Source organism: Raphanus sativus, chromosome 7 (genome assembly GCF_000801105.2).
Source record: "Raphanus sativus cultivar WK10039 chromosome 7, ASM80110v3, whole genome shotgun sequence".
Taxonomy (NCBI): Eukaryota; Viridiplantae; Streptophyta; class Magnoliopsida; order Brassicales; family Brassicaceae; genus Raphanus; species Raphanus sativus.
Genome location: NC_079517.1, coordinates 3,043,411 through 3,069,759, shown reverse-complemented (window position 1 = coordinate 3,069,759; position 26,349 = coordinate 3,043,411). Strand labels below are relative to the sequence as shown.

Genomic DNA, 26,349 nt, shown 5'->3' with positions numbered 1-26,349 from the left:
TCAAAAATATAATTATCAATCATAATAATAATAAATAAATTTGAAATATCTAGATATGTAGGTTATTAAATAATATATATTACAATAGTATATCTGATCTTCTACTAAAGTATATCATATCTTAAAATCTATCATATCTTAAATAGTAAATATTCGTAATCATATATCAAAAAGATTTTTTAAAATTTTTATTACATTAAATATATGGATCAATCAAAATTTTATTGAACTTTTTTTTGGGCGTGCCAACCACGCGCCCTTTCAGATCTCTCTCTCGATCTCTTCGTCTCGAGCCTCTGCCGTCATCTTCAACTCGCCTCTCCGGCGCCTCTCGGCGTTGTGAGAGGGCCACCATCGCTCCCGTAAGTCCATTTCCTTCCTCGTCATGAGTCAGGTCTGTGAACGGCGCTCTGTTTCTGGTCTTCGTTGGTGTTCTCCGCCGCCCTGATTGGAGATCTCGCCGTGCTGAGAGAGCTCAGGTGCTGGTTTTTGTAGCGACTGTCTGGTATCTTCGCAGCCTCTCCTCGCCGGATCTTGCGCCGCCCCTCACGACCATCGTAAAACCCTAACGGTTAGGATCTAAATGTCGCTGAGAAAATTGGTCTTATCTACCAAGGGTCACTTGGGATGTGCTTCACCACGGGCTTGTGGTCTCGGGACTTCAGACTCAGGATTTGAGACGGCTTGTTCGTCTCTCCATGGGTCAAGCTTTGGTGCTTGCCACTGAGTGTAGCTTTAATTAGCTCTTCCCCCCTCCTTTGTGTATGATTTGGCGTTGCTTGTTAGTCTGGATTGATTTGTAGGTTAAGCTGATTTGGTAGTGGAGGTGGAGGCTCTTCGTTTTCTTGGTGTTTCGGGTCTTTCACTCTGCTCCTAGAGGAGGTAGTAAGGCTCGGGAGTGGTGATGCTGCCCCTTTCTCTTTACCGGCTTAGAGGACGAGCGCGGTTGAGTAAGTTGAGCGCTATTAAGTTCTTGTGGTTAGTGTTGTCCTGTCTTTCGTCGGATCTTGGCTTAGACTGTGTCCCAGCTCGGACTTTGAGGGTAGTCCTTGAGCGGGCTTGTGTTTGCTCTTGAGAAATGACAAACTGTTCAGGCAGCCGGATGAATCAGCTTCTAGCGAGTGTTGCGCTTTCTCGTTCCCTAGTCTTCGGTCCTCTCCTTTTAATCCTGTCTCGGCTCATCTTCTCACTCGGACTGCTCAAGTTTGTATCTTTGCTTATGTCCTGTTCGCTCACGCAGAACAGCTTAGGTGTAGATTGTCTTTTGTTTCCATGTTTTTCTTTTTTTTTGCCGTGAAAACAAGTTTATAGGTTTTCTGGTTGTTAATCACATCTTGTAAAACCTCAACTTCATTTCTGAAATGATATTTACAATTTACCAAAAAAAATATATGGATCAATTACAAAAGAAACATTAATTATAGTGAGAATCATCATATTTTCTTTGTTTTATTGTCACTTATTTGATTCCGATTGTGTAATCGGAGAAATCTGAAAGTCTTAAAGAAAAGGGAAGCTTAACTAATCGTCTAATTTTAGTTGAATGGATATGCACTATATATATTTATATATATATTCCTTGTGTGTGTAAGAGGCATGAATACCAAAATATAAAGTTATAATAGAGGCACAATTATTTAAAGAGGATCAGTCTAATTAGAAAGACAATGCTGGTCTTCTTCATCTTTTTGTCGTTTGGATTTGTCTTTGTCTCTATTTTGATTTTTCACAAATCAGTAGCTAAGCAAAATGAAACAACAGATCATGCATCTCTACGTGGTAGCATGGGATGGCCGTTTATAGGAGAAACCATTTCTTTTTTCAAACCTCATAGATCAGACTCCACCGGCACATTCTTGCAAAAACATGTTTCACGGTAATAATGACTTCTTTCTTTACTCGATCATCTTGTTTATATAATTTATCCCGAAAACACACACACACACACACACACACACATATATATATATATATATATATATATATATATATATATATAACTACCTTTTGTAAGCACATATATAAGTCTTATATCGGAGAAAACTGTAAACACTTTTATTTTAATCTTAAATTCTTCATAGTAATACGAAAAACCTATCTGAGTTTTTTATATGTAAATCCCGTACAATATATTATTTACCATTATCTAAAGAAAACCATGATCACAAAAACCATGATCGAAGATAAAACTACAAATGTTAAAAAATTTTTTTGTAAATTTATATTTAAAGTAATACAACATAATACTTCTATTATTTTTAACCTAAACGGAGATAAAAATTTTAAATTTGAATGTGTTTTCAGGTATGGAAAAGTATTCAAGTCAAATATATGTGGTGGTAAAGCCATAGTCTCATGTGACCAAGAACTCAATATGTTCATACTTCAAAACGAAGGGAAGCTATTTACATCAGATTATCCAAAAGCGATGCATGACATTCTCGGCGAATATTCCCTCTTATTAGCCACAGGAGAAGTTCACAGGAAACTAAAAAATGTTATCATTAGCTTCATCAATCTTACAAAGTCGAAAGCTGAGTTTCTTCTCTGCGCAGAGAATCTCTCTATCTCGATGCTAGCGTCATGGAAAAATTGCCGAGAAATCGAATTCCATAGAGAAGTTAAAATGGTAATTAATTTATTATATATAGTCCTCATCAAAAAACTTAATTAGTCGATCTTTTCTAATCGTAGTATCTTTATTGGGGTTGAATCATTCAGTTTACTCTTAGTGTTATGGTTAACCAACTCTTGAGCATCAAACCAGAAGACCCAGCAAGACGTTATGTATTGCAAGATTTTTTATCTTATATGAAAGGGTTTATATCATTACCAGTTCCGCTTCCGGGAACGGCCTATACAAACGCAATTAAGGTTAGATCTTAAGAGCAACCATATCAATTAAGTTCTCAAACTGAGGTTCTATGACAGAAAATTATCTTATTTTATTATGTTTTACTAAATATTTAAATTTTATTTACTTTTTTTTTAAATTACAACCACTTGTAGCTTGACAAAAATGTAATAAGGATTCATGCATGTTTATTGCAGGTTCTTAGTATGTGGTTTTTATATTACGCTAAGTTTCACATGCTAAAAACCGTCTCTTAACTTTTAATTAAGAAAAATTAAGAACTGTATATTAAATATCTACGAGAACTCATGCCTCTATCTCTCTTACTTTTTCTGTTTTTAAGTTCAGATATTATCTGAGATCTCTTTGTCGGAGGTGCTTAATACATTAAATTTTCCTAGAAGTAGAAAAGCCAGCTACTAATTGTATTTTGATTTTGAGCAGTAAGATTTTCAGTTTCTTTTTCACAAAAAGAAAAGATTTTCAGTTTCTCAATAGCGTTTTCTTCTAATAATACTTAAATCTAACACATTTTATAAGAATTAAACATACATGTATATCAACTTTCTAGGGTTTTGTACTTCTGCTATATCCATTTTTTGGCTAGTGGCTATATCCACATATATCAGAACCTATATCTAATTAATACATATAATATATAGTTTTAAATCATTTTTAATGTTTGCTAGGCTAGGAAGAGATTATCTTCGAGGGTTATGGAGATGATAAAATTCAGAAAAAATAAAGAAGCAGAGATGAATGAAGCATTAAGAGAAGAAGATTTTCTAGATGTGATAATGTCAAATGAGGATCTAAACTATGAAGAGAAAGTTAGCATTGTACTAGACATTTTGCTTGGGGGCTTTGAAACAAGTGCAACTCTTATTTCCTTGGTTGTCTATTTTCTTGCTAAGTCTCCAAGTCTCCTTCAAAAACTCAAGGTTTAATTCTTATCTATCTTCTACTTATATATATATATATATCTATGTGTATAATATATTTATGTGAAAGTGTACAGAAAGAACATGAAGCCATTAGAGCCAAGAAAGGAGATGGAGAACTCTTGAACTGGGAAGATTATCAGAAGATGAAATTCACCCAATGTGTATGGTTCCATTTCCATAAGCCGATTCCATCTATTATTTGCGTGTGTTTTTGGGTTCAAAACTATTTTGGTGATCAAGTTAACAAAACAGAAAAAATCTATACTACTGTACAAGTTACAATTGGAGGATTATATTCAGAGTGTCTTTATTCTATTTTTTTTGAATATGTTGATTTTATATATACACTTACGTCATGAAACTAGCTGGATCGAATTTACAGGTCATGTCTGAAGCACTGCGATGTGGAAATATTGTCAAGATGGTACATAGAAAAGCTACCCATGATATTAAATTCAAAGGTTAGTGTTATTTTCGATCATCATATATAAAACTTGTACTATTTAGTATTTAGAAGCAAATATTCAGTAAATTAATGTCAATATAATATGCTCGAAATGCAGAATATGTGATTCCAAAGGGATGGAAGGTGTTTCCTATCTTCACAGCAGTACATCTTGATCCATCTCTCCATGAGAATCCTTTTGAATTCAACCCCATGAGATGGACCGTAAGTAAAATATTTGAAAGTGGATACATTCATATGAGAAGGGGAAATGGAAATAAGAAAGCCTCTCTTTTTTTTTCTTATGAAAACTATATAAATAGGATAAAGCGAAGATGAATAAGAAAACGACGGCGTTCGGAGGAGGACTAAGAGTATGTCCTGGTGGTGAACTTGGAAAACTCCAAGTTGCTTTTTTCCTTCATCATCTTGTCCTCTCTTATAGGTAAGTCTCAATCTAAATCAATCTCCTTTATTTTGACTAATTAATTGGACTATGCGTTATCAGACATAATCATCTATTTAACTTTTGGGGTTTTGATATGTATTATACCATTTAAATTTCAAAAAAATCTCATCAACTTTTTTTTTTAAATTGACTTTGCATGGTTTTTACTTCACTGATTGATAAATCTGTGTTGCAAACACGTGTTTTTATCGTGTAGTTGATGTAGATCTTGATGTTTGACACCTCTACTTATTAACCTTCATGAAAATTTGGTATCGGTAGGTGGAAAACAAAGTCAGATGAAATGCCAATAGCGCATCCTTACGTGGAGTTTAAGAGAGGCATGCTTTTGGAGATCGACGCAACAAGTTAAATTCATGAACATTAATAAAACTGCTTTAATGTAACTTTCAAACAATTAAAAAGTCCAGTGTTTCAACAATATTGACTTAATAATTGTTAGATGTTATTGCTTCCGTCATTTCCAAGTACTGTCTTTAGTCTTAGAGTTCTTTGTATTGATTAGCTTCGTGTTGCTATCTTGGGATTTTAACATATATGAGTAATTTGCCAAACAAATAATTGATCTTTGTATAAAGAATTAAATACAATAAAAATTAAACATGTATAGATTTTAACTGCTTTCCATTAGATATAAGTTTTTTTTGCTTTACTTTCTCCTTGAAATAGTTACAAACAAGACACATAGCCAAATGTAATTAGAAAAATAGAGAATCATAACTCATAACCAATTAACCATAGTCTCTTAAACTCGAAATGGATATATATATAATTGATGCTTTTTTTCTTTCACACGTCTTCTTTACATAAGAACTCTAGGAAGAGATACTTTAGAGTTTAAGTTACCATTTTGAACTTGAAAAGATCTGTCAAAGACGTACTTAGTGTTAAGAGAAGAAGGATTAACTTGCATGAAAAGGTAATTACCAGCAAATAGATCACCAAAGTGAGATTGACTCTCCTTCAACCTCTTCAATATCTTTAAAACTCCAATTTTAACCTTACTCGCTTTCTTCCTCACAAATCCCCTAAGTCTCCGGATCTTAACTCTAATTCTAATCCTCCTCCTTCCTCTCAGTGACAGCACTCTCTTGAACCTATATATACAAGGAAACCTTATTACTGAAAACTCTTTCATGCAATACTTCTATGTATATATCATGGGATTGTGATGATGACGATTGTGTACATATTCATTAGTATTCCTAAATTTATAAAAAATCGATCCAAACCTGTGAGGATATGATGATGATGAGGGTCTTGTTGTTGTTTCTTCCAAGACATCATCTTCTAGAGAAAGCCTCTGGTATGGAAGACTGCTGATTTTGAGAGAAGAAGCCATGGAAATTAGATCAAATTGGTGATATAGAATAGTCTCTTAGAGAGATGTATATCATACATTAACTATATGAGTTGTCATTATTGTTGATGTTTCAATGTGTATAGTTGGTGGGTCGATTTATGTTAAGTGGTTAGGTTGTGGTACATGAATTTAATGCGATACCTCAATCTAAGTTTTGCAAAAAAAATTAATATTTATTTTTCCTTGCAATAAATGATTTTTATTGTATTGTTTTTCATGTTATTCAAAGTAGGGATAATGGATAAGAATATATCACATGATTTATACAAATCTACATTCATAATCTTTTTTTGTCAGGTTTATTATGCTATTAGAAACTATAAAAAACATTTATAATCTAATGCCACTAATATAAAATTCATAATCTACATTCATAATTTTATGCCAATAATATGAAATTCGGTGTAAAACCTCATTTGCATCAAAAACACACACATTTTTGTACAGTGTAAGATGGATAAATGGATTAACATGGAATTTGCACATTTTTCTTTATTACTCAAGCAAAGACAAGGTTAGCTGGTATGATTTGATTAATAATCCCACTTGCTTAGGACAACATGTGATTCATTCACTATCTAACTAACACAGAGGCTCATTATATGAAAGAAAAAGTAGTTGAGTAGTGGAAACCGTCACTACAAACCAATTTCAAGAATCAAATTTATCAGAAAACAATCATCAAAAGAGCAGAAAAACAAACGATGGTGAGACTTAGGATCACACATTGACAACAACATTTACTCCAAGCAAAGAAGAATGAAAGAATTCAAATATTTTGGAACATGAAAGTGAATCAACGAACAAAAACTAACGTATAACTTTTCTTTTTACATAAAGAAGATGGACAAGAGACAAAGGGTTGTGGATCTCGGTCTACTTGCTTGCTAGTAGAGCTTTATTCTTGTATGGATTGGTGCACGGCAAATCGGACACATTTGAAGATCCGGTCCACACTCGCAACAAGTCTTTGTATCAAACATAAACAATGTTCACTAGATGTTAAAATCTATTCGGTAAGAAGAAGACTAATATTGTGTGTTGTGGGATTTTACCTGATGGCCACAGCCAAAGGCCATGTCTTTAGGACTGCTCAGACAAATCGGACATAGCTGTTACAGAGTAGTAACCAAGAACACGTAAGTTTCAAACTTTTTACATAATAACCATTTCAAACAGATTTTTGGAAGCATACCTGGTTATCAGAAGCAGAGGTTGTAGCTGGTGGTGCAGGACTAGACCTTACTGGATAACTTTCAGTTGGATAAGGAGGGACACTAGGTTTGAAACTTGGAACACGAGTAGGCTTTGGCTTGTTGTATCCACCATGCACTGGAGGTGGAAGAGGGAATCGTTCCGGTATATACCCATTTCTTCTTCTGCAAGAAATCTCTGTGAGTGAAAAAAACCTTGAAGCCATATTATATGGATAAAGATTATGTTTTTTATTTTGGGATTTACCCTAAAAGGTTAAGCTCTAATGTCGCCTTGTATTGTTGAGGAATCTCCATGAGAGCAGAAAGAGCAAACTCTGTTTCTTTAAAGGACTGAGCTTTGTTCTTTGACATGATCTCTGTGAAGTTCACAAACTATAAAACAGCAAAAAAAAATCATATCAAAAAAAAGATCGAAAATAATAATCTTTGCTAGCTTTAAAAAGTAACATACTTGGAAGTTATCAAAAGCTCTGGAGGGAATGTTATCGTCAAACTCCCTCATCATGTCCCATGGTCCATCCCCGACCCCGACTAAGACGATTGATAGAGGAAGCTTACTGCCATAGACACAACAAAACCAAAATCATAAAGACACAAAAGAGAGAGAGATAGCTTCAATAGAGAAAACACCAGACAATGTATCCAAAACCTTGCTTGCACGATAGCATCCACAGTCTTCTGTTCTTGCGGACTTAGCTGTCCATTTTCAGTGTCAACGCTTCTTGTAACCTGAAAGAGTCACACTCAAGTAAGGCTTCTTCTTCTCTTGACATTAAAAAAACAGAGTATTGAGATCGTACCTGCCCATCTGCTATTATCACTAAGACGTGATACTGACCACCACTCTGCTCGACAATGGTCATGGCCATATCAATGATGGGAGCAAACGAGGTTGGCCCTGCGAGCTTAAGCTGAGGGACGATCTCTTTATAACGACCAAGTACTTCCTCAAACCCATTACAGAACCTATCATCAGGATTGAAACTGAAGACGTCTTGATCATGAGTTGATGCATCTCCAAAGCCGTAACACGGGATCAAGTTGTCCTCGTCAAAGGCGGCTAAGGTTCTTCCTATGATGGTTATGGCCTGTTCATAAGGATTGGGATTGTTATTATTGCCTATGAAGTGTAGGCTTTTCCTATTGAAGGACCTTGCTCCTGTCCATTCATTGCTCTTAGTGAAATCGATACCAACAATGAGGTTCGAAGATTCTAGACCTGCACGCGCAAGAGCCTCCGTCACCTAAAAAAATGAAACAGAAGAATCTTTTCAGTCACAAAAAAAAAAGAATCTACTCTGCTTTGAGGGATAATCAAGAAAGGAAACTAGGTCACCTGCTCCAAAGAGGAGTAGTCATCAGAGATTTTAGAGTACTTGCGCTCCAACCTCTTCTTGTTAGCATTGCCATGGGTTTGAGAAGGCGGGTGAGTACTATAAGAAGGTGTATGAGGAGGGTGTGTATAGTCGGTGGGAGGTGGAGGAGCATAGGAAGGAGGAGGAGGATAGGTATAGCTTTCAGGACCATATGGAGGATAGCTTTGATGAGTAGCCCATGCAGAGGATGATGGTGATGATGCTGAAGCTGAAGCCGACCTAGATGATGATGATGAAGACTCCTGTCTCCAGTTATCCTTTGAATTCCCTGTCCCCATCAAAACTAAAACCTTTGGGATTCAATTCCAAAACCTTTCAGGTCAATTCAGTAACCTACAAAACAAAAAAAAAAGATTCAGAAAGATTATATTCATGAATACAGAGAAGAAAATGCAGAAACTTGGTTGAGGATTTAACTCGGTTGCTGGAAGATGGATGGATGCAGGAACCTAACTCGTGTAAAAAGGTGGAAAGCTTTGATCTTTAGGATTAGGACAGGTGTTGTAATATTATCTCACCGCTGACGATAATAGGTTTCAAAGAAAAGAGGTTGGTGGTCTTCTTATAGAGAAAGGAGATTCAATTCAATCACGTCTCCCTCTCATAAGACTGGGCAAACCCAAAAAAAAACGATGACTTTCTAGATTAAGATAAAGTCTTAACTTAACGAAACTTGCTGCAATACTCTAACCCCTAGAATTAGTATAAAAATAAATTCTACCTTTCTGACAAATCTACGAGCGTTCCAATTAGTTCTTTCCACGAAACATCATCGATTCATTCAAACCAAAAACATGGATTCGAGGGTGGGTGAATCTCCCGACATTCGGTGGAGGAAGAGTGTAGTGATGAGAGAGGATAAAGTGTCTACCTTTTTAACTTGATGAAGAAGAAGAAGAAGAAGCAACATGAATGACGACGAATCACAGATGGTGTGTGAGTGAGTGATGGATCGAATCCAGCAGAGTTCTGCCTTTTCTTCGAAAGCAGTTTCACTTTCTTCTCTCCCTGCTGTTTCGGTTTTGTCTTATCAAAATCATTAAGCGGCTAATAGTATTCTCTCTTTTTTTTCTTCTTTAAAATAAACACGCCCTATTAGTGGCGGTTATTTCCTAATTACTTTGATTTAATATTTTTTACTCTATAGAAAGTCCAAAAACAAATAGGTAAACTTAGAAGGAACAAATTTTAAGTTAAATGTTTGCTTAGTGAGTGAAATATATAGCGTTGTGAATCTTGTGATTACAGCTAATTAGTATGTATATACTTCAAACCACAGAATTATTAATCTCGATAAGAAAATCATTTCAAGAACACTGCTTGGTCTTGAAATTTGTACTATGATTTGGGAAACTACAAGCTAGTATAATTTATAATAGCAACTGCAAAAAATCTCTCCGGGAAAGAAAAAGGAGAGTGGATGGTTATGAGAAGTTTCAGTCCACGTGACAATTCTATCTTCAATAGTACTATTTTTCTTTGCTGTTGTTTATTGCTTTAGTTTTATCCTTTTCCTTATTGCTCGATATAGGTGTGGACTTTTGAATTTATTCTCATTACGTTTTTTAGTTCTGGTCGTCGCCGTCGGATTATGACAATGTTTATGTTAACTTGTTTAGTTTCAGTAACACTTATTGTTTCCTTTGGAGAACAGACACGACACGTGAAAATTAAATGGATTTCAGTTTATGAAGCTTCGTTACCCGTGAATTATGCAACTTTCCTTTTTGTTGTTGGATCGTTCTTTCAAGAAGCAAGCAAGATGTACGTGGAATGCACTATTATTAATCCACATAATCAGAGGACATGTCTTTTTTTTTTTTGACAAATCAGAGGATAAAATTAAATATCCAGACTCGAACCGAAACCATTAGTTACAGTGGCTAAAGCTGAATAAATTTGAATGGTCCCTGGTTCCGTGGTTCGAATTACGGCGCTCTAAACGAATGTATTGGGCCGAAATATGTTATGGGCTCAAACCACCCTAAAAAGGAAGAAAAGAGAGATATGTAAAACCCAATAGATGACCACATAGTCAAAAGCAAAATATACAGGCCCATTTAATTTATTTAACATTCGTAGTCCTTCTTTGTCTGATCTCTCGCGGGGATCTACTGTCGCTCACACACTGTTCACACTACCTTCACCGGCAGCTGATTTACCGGGACAGATCTAGATACGTGTGCTATTTTATGGTTTATATAAATAGTTGGTGATTTTTCTGAATTATCTAGTCATCGAAATATTTTATGCTTTTTTTGAGGTAAATGATGATCTAAGATTGAAAGGTACCGACAATGATAACCGTTAGCGCGCCTTTTCTGGCTTCCAACTACAACACAGCTCATGACTGTTCGAACTTTGGTCCGGTCCAACTTTCAAGACACGTTTATCATTTTTCTTTCTTTTTTTCTACTTCTGTACTTTTTCATAACAAGACAATATCCTCTTTTGTCTGGAACCCATTTTTCAGACAAATCTAAAACTGCGAGTCTTATATGTTGTAATAAAATAGAGAGGTAGAGTGTGAAGAAGTGACATTACCAACACAAACACTCTCTCTCTCTACCACGATGAAGAGCGATCTTGAAATGGCACGTCTTATGGTATCTTCTGCAGTGTTTCCATGTCTTCTTCTCTCCCTCCTAATAACAGTGACAACAGCTGCTCCAGTTCAGCGTACGTGTACTTTTCCGGCGATTTACAACTTCGGAGATTCTAACTCCGACACTGGAGGAATCTCCGCCGCTTTCGAGCCCATCAGAGCTCCTTACGGTCAAGGTTTCTTCCACAGACCCGCCGGACGAGACTCTGATGGTCGTCTCACCATTGATTTCATAGGTAAAAAACAAGTTCTCAGAACAAAACAGAGCCTTCCAAAGCTTTAACTTTTGATTAATGTTTTCGTTTGGTCGTATAGCTGAGCGTGTGGGATTACCGTACTTGAGCGCATACCTAAACTCACTAGGATCAAACTTCAGACATGGAGCTAACTTTGCAACAGGTGGATCAACAATAAGAAGGCAGAACGAAACCATCTTTCAGTATGGAATCAGCCCATTCTCTCTCGATATGCAGATTGCTCAGTTTAATCAGTTCAAAGCAAGATCTGCTGAGCTGTTCTCACAAAGTCAGTTCCTTTTGTGTTCTTTTAAGCTTTCAGTTTTCTCTCGTCATCATATGATGATTATTAACTTGTGACGTCTGTTGAAACTCTGCTTCTTGCAAGAACAGTTAAGATTAGATCTGAAAGAGAGAAGCTTCCAAGACAGGAAGAGTTTGCAAAGGCTCTGTATACTTTTGATATTGGGCAGAATGATCTCTCTGTCGGGTTTAGGACAATGAGCGTCGACCAACTCAAGGCGACTATACCAGACATTGTCAGCCACTTAGCCTCTGCTGTTCGGGTTAGATTCTGATCTGAAAGAGTATGCAATGTTCTTCTCTCTGCCTTTTGACCTGCTTCTGAATATCAATTATGATTGTTATCGTTCACAGAACATATATCAGCAAGGAGGAAGAACCTTTTGGATACACAACACAGGTCCTTTCGGTTGTCTACCAGTAAACATGTTTTACATGGGCACTCCTGCCCCAGGCTACTTAGACAAATCCGGCTGCGTGAAGGCTCAGAACGAAATGGCGATGGAGTTCAACAGAAAGCTCAAGGAAACAGTTATTAATCTAAGAAAAGAACTCACCAAAGCAGCCATCACTTACGTTGATGTCTATTCTGCCAAATACGAAATGATGAGCAATCCTAAGAAACTAGGTTACAAGAACCCTTCTCAACGCAATTCAATTTGTTGCATATTATCTAGAAAATTGTAAACTTTGTTATTGTTTTTTTTTTTTTGCAGGATTTGCAAACCCATTGAAGGTATGTTGTGGATACCATGAGAGGTATGATCACATCTGGTGCGGAAACAAAGGGAAAGTGAATAATACCGAAATCTACGGGGGCCCATGTCCGAACCCGGCAACGGCTGTGAGCTGGGATGGAGTTCACTACACCGAAGCTGCAAACAAGCATGTGGCTGACCGTACTCTTGGCGGAGGATTGCTCACAGACCCACCAGTTCCAATAACTCGAGCTTGTTATAGACAGTGAGATTTAGTACGGAAGAGCTTGAAATGTAGTTTGAACCAAAATGAAGATAAGGGTCTTAGATAGATAGACTCTTTGCCAATAATGTAAGCGTTTAAAAGAACAAACAAATGATCTATGTAAGCCTCTGTTTGTCACACCAAGAATCCTCTTCTACTCATTTATGGAAGCATCTATCAAAGCCTTGGTGTTCTTCTAGAAGTAGTTTTTGGTAATTGCTGCTTCCAGCTCATTGAATTCCCAAGCATCGTTAGCAGAGTATTCACCTGAACCCCACCCATACAATATAACAGTAAGAGTGAGTCAGCTTTAAGGAAAACCAAAAATTGATAAAGGAACGTACCGATTGAATCTCGCCGGAGAGCAGTGAGGTGAGCACAACTGCAGCAAGAAGGAATGTTATTTAGTAGTAGTTTAACGTTTTGAATCGGTTAGTTATCAAAGGTGAATTTTTTTTTTGTTTTGACCTTCCAAGAGCTTTAGCAAGGTCTGCACAGAGAGATCTTATGTATGTACCCTTGGAGCATACAACTCGAAAAATCAGATTCTGTCTGCAAAAAAAAAAAAGAGAAACTAGTGAGGCCTATACAGGAACGCTGTTTTCAAAATGTTTATGCAGACTGTACATAGAATGAATTGAACCTGTCATCTAAACTACGTTCGATGTCAAACTGGAAAATCGAGATTCGTCTGGGAGAAAGCTCTACGGTTTCTCCTCGTCTTGCCTTGTCATACATCTTCTCACCTCCAACCTGAACAGGAATCACAATTTTTTTTTAGAAAAGGTAGAAAACAATGTAATCCACGATAAGGCACGGTTTTTAAGCTTTTAGAGATTTAGCAAATGCTCACTTTAATAGCTGAGAACATTGGAGGGACTTGCCATATCTCGCCGAGAAAAGATGTCAAAGCTTTCTTAATGTCATCGTCTTTAATATGCTCCCAAGGCTCTCGTTGAATCACCTGCAGCAATATCACCGTTAAGCAAACTCTAATGAAGAAATGAACAATGAAAGGTGTAGTTGAAGTTTACAGGAGAGTCGGCGTCTAAAGTTGAAGTGGCTTCACCGAGACGAAAAACTCCACTGTAACCTTTGATCATCCCTTGGTATCTGCAGATACAAAAGGACTCTTTGTAGCTTTTTCTTTTATGTAGATCATCATAGAGAGAAACATTTTCTGGATTAAGGAATCACCAAACCTGTCAACCACCTTGGTGGCTTTACCAACGCAGACAATTAAGAGACCAGTAGCCATGGGATCAAGCGTTCCAGCGTGACCAACCTGAGAAATAACTAGTAAATAAGCTACATTTTCCAAAATCTTGGATTGGACAAGGGTTTAAGAAAAAAACCTTTTTCACTTTGACTATTCGTCTTAGCTTACCACAAACGGTGAAGGAAGTCCATCCTGTGAACAAAACACCATAACCAAATCACATAAACATCACAAAAAGACAAAAAAAAAAAAAGAGTGAGAGAGAGATAAGAGACTACACTACACACCTTTGGGTTTGTTCACCAAAACCACTGTACCATTAGGAGCATCCCATCTAGGAGGAAGCTCACCGTTTCTCGTCACAAGGAAAGGCTCTCCATCACCACCACCACCACCACCACTAGCCACAGCTCTCTCATTATTTGACTTCAAACCCTTGAAAAACTGTTCAACTTTCTTCTCAGTAACACTCTCCTCTACCACCACCTTCTCCTTCACCACTTGATCATCAAAAAACACCAACTTTTCATCATCACAATCCTTTTTCTTCCCACCACCACCATGTGCTGCTGCTGCTACATTCCTCTTCTTCCCACTAACTCCCCCGGAGGGAGCATCTCCAGGCTGCAAGAAAGCCTTATCCAAACACTGATCAGGAAAATACTTCTTCTCCAGCTGATACACCATCTTATAATGCTTATCCTTCTCCCACGGATACGCAAACGCGTCGTAGAAATACAGCTCCTCTTCCCTCTGATGCAACCTATCAAACTCCACCACTTCAGGCTTCAACTCCACGAACCCCTCTTCCCACGATTTCTTCCTCCCCTCTTCGTCGGAGTCGGATCCGTACAGCCTCTTACTCCTCTTGCTGTAGTACTTCCTCTTCTCCTTGTCCATCTCCGGATCTTCTCCTCGGCCCTTCTCGCGCTCCGATTCTAGTTTGTTATCCACCCAGGAATCGAAATCCGGGTCCGGGGAGGAGGAGGAGGAGGAGGTGGATTCGATGGCGGCGCGAGGTCGTCGGGGTTGGGAGAGGGAAGACTGCGTAGGGCGGTTGATGATCATGTCGTATTGGAGTGGGTACAGAGTGGAGGAGGAGGAGGAGAGGAAGTAGGGTTTATGGATGTTTCGAGGTTTGATTGAGAAGGGGAAATGAGAAGACAGAGCCATTATTGCTGAAGATGACATTAGTCTGGTCAACTGTAGAGATTTCGCCATTGGCGAGACGAGCACGGTTAAAAACTGGTGGCGAGTCCAGCTCCGGCGATTATTCGACGTACGTTTAGCGGAGATGATGATGATGATTTTGAACGACACGATGTTTTCTCATAAATCGTTGAGACGGCACATGGTCTGCTCTTGGCTTCCCTAAAATGTTACTATTCAATTGAGGCAATTATTCGGTTTAGTACTTGGTTGATCCATTAAACCAATTTCCCTATTCATTTATGTTTTTGCTTCAAATTTTCATTTGAAGCTACTCTTCTACTCGTTGATTTAAAAAAAAAATTACAAACATACTGTTAATTTAAAAAAAAAGAAATTTGATGAACGAAAATGTATTGTTTTATTCTTGAAGTTTTAAAGAATACACTAGATTTTGACCCGCCCTTATATTCTTTTATTTTAAATTTAATTTTTTATATTTGTTTTTCTTTCTGATTATATTTGTATTTTTGTAATTTATTTGTGTATAAATTTAGATCAAAATATATTGTAATATAAAAATTGATCCGGTATAGCACGGTTAAGGCTAAGTTGCGGGTCGAACTCGCCCCGCTGACCCGCCAACCCGCGGATTTTCAACTTTTTTTTGGTTAAAAATATGATCCGCACAACCTACAAACAAATAATATTGTACATGCATCCGCTCCGCTTAATTTTGTGGTTATCCGTGGGTTATATACATATTTTAAAAATCATTATTTAATTTAATTACTATAAAAGTATATTTATAATAAAAAATTTATACATGACTTAAATTTTAAATTATTATTTTTAAATTTTTGTATTTAAAAAAGTATTTACTTTTTTAATTTTTATTTTTTAAATAATTTGCGGGTCGACGGGTAGCCGCGATCCAAAATCCACCAACTCATACTAAACCCGCATAAAAAACTCATAACCGGCATCCGCAAATCAATTTTTCAAATAGTTGGACGAAAAATAATTAGTTAGTGAAAGGATTCAACAATTTTTTAAGTAAATTTTTTTGGTAGTGATTCCCTTTTAATAGTATAGATGAGGTACAATGTTGTTTTAAATTAATTCCACACCATCATTCGATACAAAAATATTATATAAACATTAGTAATAGCAACAGTGTTTTATACAAATCTTGTTTACGTACATATTTAAATGTTAGAAGTCAACGGTTTAGATTATAGTAACATTTAAAGTCAATAACAGTAATAAGCTTTATTTAAATGAAGGAGAATCTTATTAAGTTGCTATAAAATAGGTTAGTTATAAGATTTTGTTATATGTAATAGGTTGGACTAAAAAAATGAAAGGGTCAAAAACAACTTGTATAAGTCGACTTTTCAAGACTGCTTCCTTTTTAATAGTATAGATTAGTCTAAAACATAGGAAAACAAATATGTATAGTCGGACAATCAAGAGAAGTGTAACCTTTGTGACATGGACTAAGATCAAGTATTCAAGTTCAAACACTGATCTCAAGATCTTAAACAATTGTGTGTTTCTCAGCCTACAAGATCTCTGCTGCTGTAATAATTGAACTCAGGGCTTTGATATAGTCTTAAGATCAGAATTGTTGAGACGCGTAGGCAAAAGCTTTACTGGCTCAACAATGAATCCAGCTTTCTTACATTCTTCTTCGAGAAGTTTGACCTGAGATGGCCCGTCCGGGCAGAAAGCCACCACAGCTCCTCCGCTTCCCGTGAACTTTGCAGCTGCACCGATCTTACGTGCCACTTCCACCATTTCTATGTTCATGGCTCCCAAACATTCATCTCCAAACATACTCCTGCATGAAAAAAATCATGATGAATTTGTGTTAGGTTTTGTTTAGTTTTTGAACTGTGTGTAGGGGTCATGTCCTCTGTTGATCGGTTACCTTCGAAGGTCGAAGTTACGGTTCATGAGTTCTTTGAGCTTGGTGTAATCTTTTTTAAGTAATGCAGTTCGACCATCTTCTGCTAATTTTGCAATTTCTGCCATTGAGGATATTATAAACTCATCACCATCTAACCACTTCCTACGAACCGTGCTATGAACCTGTAATTAAATATAAGCAACCCTCAGAAAAAAATAGCAGTAAAATAAGGAGCAAACCCCTCTTAAACAGGTCTATATCTAACCTTCCCAGAGTCACTAGGATTCTCGGCATAGATGAGATGCAGAGGAGGAAGAAGATTAATATCCATTATAGTATAAATCCCATAGCCAACTCTATCCATATGGTCTTTACTAAAATCCTGCAGAGCAAAGAAAATTAAACACGTGAGTGAAATGTTGGAGGTCATATAATTAAATAGTTGCAAAAGAGCATCTAACCATGTGAACAAGACCACCACCATAGACTTGAGCAACACGGTCTTGAAGACCTGCAACAATACCAAGTTCTTTCTCGGCATTAAGGATAAGGTTAGGTCTAACTTCTATCCTTATTAAATGCCTGACATTGTAGAAGTCAAGAAGGCAGCTTAGCGCAGCAGACACAATCGCACTCGAACCCGAAAGCCCTGTCTGAAAAACATCAAAAGAAAAAAAAAACTACTGGCTTCAGTATAAAAAGCTCAACAAATTTACAAAAGACAAAAGACAAAAGAAAAAAAAAACAAGTAAGGGTTTGTAACGGAACCTGTCTAGGGATATTGGTATCATAAGATAGAGTGAAGTTTCGTTCATGAAGATGTATGCCATTGTCTTTGCAATAGTTGCGGAATACTTTACATATCGCCATTAGCAATCTTACACCTCCATAGTACCCTTCGTTTTTCAATCGATAAAACTATAACGAAAGACACAAGTGTTTAGAAACTACTTAACAAACAAAGATCTGAAAGACCAAACATAAAAATGCTTGATTCATTATACAACATCAAGCAGTCAAAGGACGAAATGAATCCATGTACTTATAAAACCGTTACAAAATCAAACCAGGTGAAACCTGAAATAACGCTAACGGATTCAAATAGCATTTAAAATCGGAACAAATAGAACCGAACGTACGAGATTATCGAGAGAGTGGAAGCGGACAAGGTCATGGAAAGGATGAGGCTTGATCAAGAGATGGTCGGATGGCTCTAGTTTAGCCGTCGCCCAAAAATTGCCGATGGTAAATGATATCGTGCGGCCGAAGTAAACATCGCTAGGGTTTCCCAAAAACCCTATTCTAGCGAACGAGCGATGCTCCAACACAGCCTTGTTATCGTCGCCAGAACTCGCCTGTTTCGGATTTGGATCCATACTTGCCTATTATGAATTTCAAATGTGCTTCGAGGTTTTCTTGAGACTGCGTGCGCGTCTATTTATAGCATGGTTCTTCACATATGTGGGTCCTGCTGAGCGCGTGTTCGGATAACTTTTACACGTCAGGTAACGATCACGTCTTCAGTAACTGATAAGTTGAAGAGATTCGTTACCAAAAACCAATGGGCCTTGTATTAACAAATTATTGGGCCTTTTGAATAATATGGAATAGCCTTTATGGCGAAATCGGGAGTGTTTTAGGGGTTTTTAAGGGGAGACCCACGTAATTATCAAAACCGAAGGGAAAAGTCACCATATAGGAAACGAATTAGGTTGAGTTTTTGTACTGTGGTCCACGATTGATTCGTTTTTAATATTTTTTTAATCAGAAAAAGCAAAAATAAAAGCAAAAATAAAAACTTTCATTTGGGGTTCCACGATAAAGATTCATGTACATAATGCGGGATAACATCTATACAAAACCGAATTAAACGGGAGGACATGAACCTTAATTTTTCTAATCGAAATGGAAGAACATAGTTTTTTTACCGGGGGACATGAACCTTACTTTAGTTAGAGATAACATATTTATTTACATGTTTCCCACATTTTATTTTATGATGCAAAACATGTTAAACAAACATTTCAGCTAAATTTGGATGATTTCCCAACCAATTAATTGGCTCTAAATCGATAATAGTACGTACGTACGACTAAGTAAACCCAAACGACAGAATCTTTGGGAACCCCTAAAGGGACAAACACATGTTACTACAGAATTAGTGGGGGTGATCGTGTATCGTGATGGGCCAGGTTTCTACTCTACGTGATAGCGTGTTTTGTAAACGGTGGTCGACCAATAGGAATGAAAATAAATGTATATGAAGATACGTATCATAGATAAGAACATGGTTGGATATATCTAATCTAACTTGTTGGGTCAACAAACACTCTATTCAGTCTACTAGGTCTTTAGTTGTTGGATTCTTTTATTTTCAACCATACCAATCTCTTGGATTATTCCTTTTATCTCCACGTATGGTAGTGTTGAATTAATACTACTAAAGTACAGTATTTGCTGAGAAGTTTCCTACAGTACAATCTCTTTTTCCTTTTCTTGATTGTTCTTCCATATTTATAATCACGCTTTCATATAATTTTTGGGTAAAAGAATTTTTGGGGTTGAAAGTTGAAAGAAACAAACATGTAGTAGTAATCTTCAAAAAAAAAAAAACATGTAGTAGTATTAGTCATGTACTCAAATTCAATATATCTGGGAAGAGATCAGCATAGTTCATTCGTTTGCATAAGTTTTCAATCAATGTACTCTAAAAGTTTGACTTTGAAGAGAAAATAAAAGAAAAAGAATGAATGTTACTTGGTCTTTTACCAAGATAAGTACTACTTGGTCACCTCTGACATATAATACCGACTAGCAAGAATTGAGGAGACGAAGACCCAGTTAAGAATTTCAATTTTTATTATTGTTCTCGACACTGGAAGTCATATAAAATAAGGCATCTTACTAATAAGGCATCTAGTATTCTAAAGAGAGGCTTTATAATAAGATTATGTGTTTTACCCGCACTTGCATGCTTAATAGTTAAAAAATTATAAATAGAAATACTATAAATTCAAAAACCTTAGAATGAAATAATTCTCATATTTTTTTAATACTTAATAATTAACTAAATATTAATTTTTATATTCAACTAGATGTGAGCCCATTGCGTTACAACGGTTTTGTTTGATGTTTTAATTTAATAGAAAATATAAAATAATATCATTTTATTATAGTTTTACGATTGATTTGCATACGTTATGTGAGATTTATTTTATAATTTGTCTCTTTTGGTTAGGACTTAAAAATATGATACAAATCTCTTTTATTTAGGATTTTGTTTTAAGAAAAAAGGAAAATAACTATCAAATATTCTTTTACAGTGTTTTAGAGTTTTATAAAAATAAATTAATATTACATAATAATTTACAATTACATTTTGTCTAGGATTTAGAAAAAAAAATTACTATGAAATCATTATTTCAAGTTACTATTAACTATTTTGCCATTTTTAAAAGATGCCATTTTCAAAATTTGTTTTTTAAATATCACTAATATTTTTACATTTTAAAGCAACGACAGATTTTTATTGATACATTCACAATCTAATTTTTAATCGACACATGTTACAGTGATATCGAGTGAAATATTTGAAGTTATTTTTGGTTTATAAAATTTTTAACACAAAATTATTAAAAATGAAAGTTAGTTATAAGAAAATAAAATTAATTTTACATTTTTTATTTTATTTAGAATTTTAAAAAAGGATAATTAATTATTTTATAATTAGTTTTTCTTTAAGATTTTTATACACATAAATTGGTTTTAATAAAAAATAATGTTTAGTTAATTATATATTTTTCTTATATGTACAAACACATATTCATCATATTCACACATACTCGTGTACAACAACAACCTTATAATTAAAAAAATTATGGTGGCATCATAATATATAACAACGATGATAAACAAATTGAGTTGTATAAAGAAATTTAAAGAAAATACTCATGTAATATATTTCACATAAATACTATTGTATTTTGTAAAAATAATATGTGGAAATTAAACCTAACTATAGATGTGAAATATTTGTAGCTTTTTGTCATAATTGTTTAACATACAATTATATATTAAAAAGGAAAATTAGTTAATGATAAGAATTAATAAGGGTACTTTTACAATCTTCTTTAGTTTAGACTTTGAAAAAGAATATTATTTATTTAATAGTTAGTTTTTATTAAATCACTTATTGTACTTGTTGGATTTTATAATTCAGTTTTGTTTAATATTTGTTTCGTGAAAGTTAATATTTATATTTTATAATTCTCTTTCTTTAGTATCTTTAAAAAAAAGTTATAATTTTTTTTTTAAATAATTATTTTCAAATAGATTTTTACAACTTTTTTTTTCGTTTAGGCTTAAAGAAAAGAAATGACGATTAATTTTTTTAACAATATGTAATTGTTAAACACAATATTATAGTAATTTTATAAAATCCTAAAAAGAACCATAAAGACTATTTTTGTAATGATTTTTTTTTCTAAACCTCTTTTAAATCATAAAGAAAATAGAACTGTATCGTTTTTTACACATGTCAGAATTTTTTTAAAAAAATATTAACAATGAAATAATTACTTAAAATAGACTTTTACAATTATTTTCTTGTTTAGAATTTAAAAATAAAAAAAGAAAATTACTACCAAAAATATTTAAAAATATATAACGTAAAATACTAAAAATGGTAATTTTGTAACTTGCCTTTTTTAAAATACGAAATCCTAAACTATAATTTTAAAAGACTATTTTTGTAATGAGAATTTTTCTTTTTCTTAATCTCTTTAAATCCTTAAAAAATTGTATCATATTTTGACACTTGTCACGATCTTAAAAATTTATTGACACATGTGGCAATCAAAAAATTAAAATTACTATCAAATTTTTAACAATATCTAATATAAAAATAGTAATTTTGTAAATTTTCCTTTTCTAAAAATACCAATTAATAAATTAAAATTTAAAAGACTATTTTTTTGATGAGAATTTTTTTTCTTAATCTTTTTAAAATATTTTTAAAAAAGAATTGTATCATATTTTTTACACATGTAACTATCTTAAAAAAAAATTGACACATGTTACAATCATATTAATTAGTAACTTTGAAGAACCAAGCTTTATATAATAAGATACTTTATATGTTAATGAAATATCTTTTCTTACGTATAATAAACTTAAAATATTCATATAAACATAAATTAGATTTATTTTAAAATATATAATGTAAAATATTTTAGATAATATAATATATAATTTTTAGATAATGATGAATACCAAACTAATGAAATTTATTTTTAATTGATGGATAAATATATATTAATAAATATAACCTATTTATTAAGAATAATAAATATTTTAAATGCTCTAAATTTAAACGTGAGAGCGAACAAATTATTTTGCAAATAATAGTATAAATAATTTTGTATTTTCTACCAACTTTTTCAGAAATTATCACATAAGTGATTTTGATCGTCCTAATTTTTTTACCGTAAAAGATAAATTATTATTCTATCATATGTGTGATATATATATTAAAATAGATCGGTTTAGTATTAAAAAACCAAAATATAATATACACATATATGCTATACTTTAATATTACTAAATTATAGTTAATAAGTTTGGCTATAATATTGTTTTAGCATATTTTAATTATTTTCAAAATAATGATAAATTGTTAGTTAAATTACTAAAATTATTTATTAATTAATATTAATAATTAAGCATATAATATTACTAAACCTATAATTATAGAAAGCATGAAAAATAATCAAATTCACTTCTCAAATAATAGTATAGATAGATAAATTGTTTTTTATTTTTAATTTTTAACTATTATAATAGAAATAATTATTTTAAGATAACAACAAAATATATAAGAATTATATTATTTTAAACATAATGAATATTATTAATATAAATTCATTTTAACTATATAATAGATTCACAAATAATAGTAAAGATATAGATAAATTGTTCTATATCTTATTCTTAACTTTTATAACAGAAATAATTATTTTAAGATAACAACACAATATATAACAATTATCTTTTTTTTTTAAATAATCTGATTAATATAAATTCATTTTTAATTATATACACATATTCATTAAGAGTAATATCGATATTAACCACTATAACTTTTAACATAAGAGTTTCATTGCAAAAAATAACTTCGCAAATAATAGTAGATAGATAAAAGATTATATATTACGGGGACCATGTAATATTAATGACTTGTTGGAATAGAAAGAGAATGATATAATTCTTATATTTTTCGATAAATGCCAAGTATATTTAATATATAATTTATCATCAGAAAAATTCATTTTTATATACGCCAAGTATGTACCATTCGTAGATATCCTTAATAATATGTATTATATATATATATATTAAAATAGAGTCGGTTTAATACTACTAAACCAAAATATAATATAAACATATGTGTAATACTTTAATATTACTAATTATAGTGTATAAGTTTGGGTATGATATTGTCTTTAGCATATTTTAATTATTTTCAAGATAGTGATAACTTATCCATTAAATTACTAAAACTATTTATTAATTAATATTAATAATTAAGCATAAAATATTACTAATTTATCATTTCTCAAATAATAGTACATATAGATAGATTGTTTTATATCTTAATTTTTTAATTTTTATAACATAAATAATTATTTTAAGATAACAACACAATATACAATAATTATCTTAGTAGTTGTAAAAAAAATTAATCTGATTAATATAATTTCATTTTAAATTATATACACAAATTCACTTAGGACAATATCGATATTAATCACTCTAATTTTTAACCTGAAAGTTTCATTCCAAAAAATCACTTCGCAAATAATAGTATAGATAAAAGATTCTATATCACAGGGACCATGTAATATTATTGACTTGTTTGAATAGAAAGATAATTCTTATATTTTTCTATAAATGCCAAGCATATTTAATATATAATTTATCATCCAAAAAATTCATTTTTATATACACCAAGTATATACCATTCGTAGATATCATTAAAAATATGTATTTTATATCATAATATAAATAGAATTCAAAATATCAGTGTTTTCAATATATCACCTCAATAATTATATATATACTAGAATTGGGTATTGATTAAGCATTATATGCATAAATTATTTGGTTAAATTAAAGTATTACCACAGTTTAAAATACTGTATGTACAAAAATAAAAGATAGTTAAACATATCGGAAAAGTACTTTGGATAGGATTGAAATTATTTCCCCACTTAACCTCTGAAATCATTTCAATAACACCACCAAATTACAATTAAGCTGTCACATAAAATGGCTAAGTCCACTGTAAATACAAGATTTTCTACTAAATTCAGGTCTAAAAGTAATCGTAAAAACTAATTTTGCTAAGCAAAGATTTGTTGACTTGTTTTAAATGGTTTTGTTTTAGTCAAGTTATATACCAGTTCAGTTACAAAAAGAAAAAAAAAGTTATATACGAGTTGGCAAATAGCATAATAATAATTGACAGATCAGAAGGGTAGAAAAGATTGCGACCGTGGGATCAATATTAAAGGACCGCTTATAGTAACATCAACGGGATGACACTATTCGTATATTCTTTTTAAGCTAATAAAATATTCCCGCTTTTATGAATCGTCCATAAAAAATAATAAATTCCAGCAGTGTTTTTTGGGGTAAACAATTTTTGCGGTTGAAAGTTGAAAGAAACAAACATCTCCTATATATATTAAAAGAAGAAACATTTGAAAAATTATAATCTCAATTTTGTAATATTAAAAGAAACCTCATATTTAGGTGTTATTCAATTAGATAATCAATTACATTCAATTGAAAAATAAATAGGTCTACATTCGATTTTTATATGTTTTATATGTTGTTAAATACATTCGTTGGTCAAACTATATGATATGATGATATTATGTTTACGATAAAAGCATTTATGAATGTTTCGCTAGATATATTTACTTTTTTTTTTAATAAAATCTACGGAATTACCATAAATGACTAATATATATATATATGAATTACCATAAAACCTACGGAATTACCATATTTCCTCCATCATTTTCTTTTAATTTAATATTATTAAAATAAATCAAATTAAGTATAAAATTAGAATTTAGATTTTTCGTATATGTTATATTTTGAATTTTAAAAAACGACAATAAATGACTAAAACTATTAAAATTATTATGCTAAAAATTAATGATCAATGGTTTAACATTTTTATTATGCAAAGATACACATGATTTTAAAACCATATGAGTACAAAGTATCATTTAATAATAAAACACATATATATATATATATATATATATATATATATATATTAAACTAAATGCCATATAAGATTACATAAATATTTTCATTTCCAAAATTTCAATGAATTTTTAAGAACATTTATAAATTATAAACTTATTAAATTTTTCACATTGAAAATTTTGTTATCAATGACTTGAATATTTTATTATAAAACAATATGAATCATAGAACCGTATGATTATGAAATCTCATTTAATAAATAAGTATACTATAAATAATATACTATTCTTTCAATTAAAAAAATAAAAAATAATATACTATTCTTAGAAAAATAGGTTGGTCTATCTTAAATTATGTTACACTTTTTATTAAACTAACTATCGAATTGATAAATAGTTTTTTTAGCATATTTTAATTATTTTCAAAATAATGATAAATTAGGAGTTAAATCAATAAAATTATTTATTAATTAATATTAATAATTAAGCATAAAATATTACTTAACCTATAATTATAGAGAGCATGACAAAACATCAAATTCACTTCTCAAATAATAGTATAGATAGATATAGTTTTTATATCTTATTTTTTTAACTATTATAATAGAAATAATTATTTTAAAATAACAGTACGATTTATAAAAATTATATTATTTTAAACATAATTAATATTATTAATATAAATTCATTTTTAATTATATAATATATTCAAAAATAATAGTAAAGATATAGATAAATGGTTCTATGTCTTATTTTTAACTTTTATAAGATAAATAATTATTTTAAGATAACAACACAATATATAAGAATTATCTTATTTTAAACATAATTAATATTATTAATATAAATTCATTTTTAATTATATAATATATTCAAAATAATAGTAAAGATATAGATAAATGGTTCTATGTCTTATTTTTAACTTTTATAACATAAATAATTATTTTAAAATAACAACACAATATATAAGAATTATATTATTTTAAACATAATTAATATTAATATAAATTTATTT

The 26,349-nt window shown here is 32.2% G+C and overlaps 6 protein-coding genes across 8 annotated transcripts; 2 read left to right on the top strand and 4 right to left on the bottom strand.

Moving 5' to 3' along the window:
- The first annotated feature begins 1,636 nt into the window (after positions 1–1,636).
- Positions 1,637–5,172, top strand: LOC108816728 (cytochrome P450 724B1). The gene is made up of 9 exons (XM_018589294.2): positions 1,637–1,876; positions 2,305–2,629; positions 2,722–2,874; positions 3,544–3,795; positions 3,873–3,959; positions 4,181–4,259; positions 4,362–4,468; positions 4,567–4,688; positions 4,974–5,172. The coding sequence occupies exons 1-9, from the start codon at positions 1,668–1,670 to the stop codon at positions 5,062–5,064; spliced, it is 1,425 nt and encodes a 474-aa protein (XP_018444796.1). The 5' UTR covers positions 1,637–1,667; the 3' UTR covers positions 5,065–5,172.
- Positions 5,173–5,299: 127 nt separating this feature from the next.
- LOC108816157 (uncharacterized) lies at positions 5,300–6,235 on the bottom strand. Its single transcript, XM_018588727.2, has 2 exons — positions 5,945–6,235; positions 5,300–5,809 (listed from the first exon to the last, which is right to left on the bottom strand). Exons 1-2 carry the CDS (start codon positions 6,052–6,054, stop codon positions 5,515–5,517), a joined length of 405 nt encoding a protein of 134 aa, XP_018444229.1. The 5' UTR covers positions 6,055–6,235; the 3' UTR covers positions 5,300–5,514.
- Positions 6,236–6,693: 458 nt separating this feature from the next.
- On the bottom strand, positions 6,694–9,727 carry LOC108818339 (E3 ubiquitin-protein ligase RGLG2). Of its 3 annotated transcripts, none has more exons than XM_018591289.2 (9): positions 9,540–9,727; positions 8,629–9,001; positions 8,093–8,536; positions 7,942–8,021; positions 7,744–7,849; positions 7,537–7,664; positions 7,271–7,454; positions 7,131–7,187; positions 6,694–7,043 (listed from the first exon to the last, which is right to left on the bottom strand). In XM_018591289.2, exons 2-9 carry the CDS (start codon positions 8,944–8,946, stop codon positions 6,963–6,965), a joined length of 1,398 nt encoding a protein of 465 aa, XP_018446791.1. In that variant the 5' UTR covers positions 8,947–9,001; positions 9,540–9,727; the 3' UTR covers positions 6,694–6,962. The 3 variants fall into 3 exon arrangements, with proteins under 3 accessions (XP_018446791.1, XP_018446793.1, XP_056847002.1); XM_018591291.2 differs by lacking the exon at positions 9,540–9,727 and adding an exon at positions 9,390–9,512; XM_056991022.1 differs by lacking the exon at positions 9,540–9,727 and adding an exon at positions 9,086–9,277.
- A 1,103-nt stretch (positions 9,728–10,830) lies between these two features.
- Positions 10,831–12,960, top strand: LOC108818159 (GDSL esterase/lipase At5g14450). Its single transcript, XM_056990919.1, has 5 exons — positions 10,831–11,509; positions 11,589–11,798; positions 11,903–12,075; positions 12,167–12,440; positions 12,529–12,960. The coding sequence occupies exons 1-5, from the start codon at positions 11,242–11,244 to the stop codon at positions 12,777–12,779; spliced, it is 1,176 nt and encodes a 391-aa protein (XP_056846899.1). The 5' UTR covers positions 10,831–11,241; the 3' UTR covers positions 12,780–12,960.
- LOC108818158 (uncharacterized) lies at positions 12,821–15,340 on the bottom strand. The gene is made up of 9 exons (XM_018591049.2): positions 14,282–15,340; positions 14,131–14,186; positions 13,978–14,060; positions 13,810–13,888; positions 13,629–13,739; positions 13,419–13,528; positions 13,244–13,327; positions 13,120–13,157; positions 12,821–13,042 (listed from the first exon to the last, which is right to left on the bottom strand). Exons 1-9 carry the CDS (start codon positions 15,213–15,215, stop codon positions 12,972–12,974), a joined length of 1,566 nt encoding a protein of 521 aa, XP_018446551.1. The 5' UTR covers positions 15,216–15,340; the 3' UTR covers positions 12,821–12,971.
- A 1,183-nt stretch (positions 15,341–16,523) lies between these two features.
- Positions 16,524–18,482, bottom strand: LOC108816381 (probable glucuronokinase 2). Its single transcript, XM_018588955.2, has 6 exons — positions 18,195–18,482; positions 17,824–17,973; positions 17,517–17,708; positions 17,321–17,437; positions 17,077–17,237; positions 16,524–16,986 (listed from the first exon to the last, which is right to left on the bottom strand). Exons 1-6 carry the CDS (start codon positions 18,429–18,431, stop codon positions 16,740–16,742), a joined length of 1,104 nt encoding a protein of 367 aa, XP_018444457.1. The 5' UTR covers positions 18,432–18,482; the 3' UTR covers positions 16,524–16,739.
- Between the last annotated feature and the right edge of the window lie 7,867 nt (positions 18,483–26,349).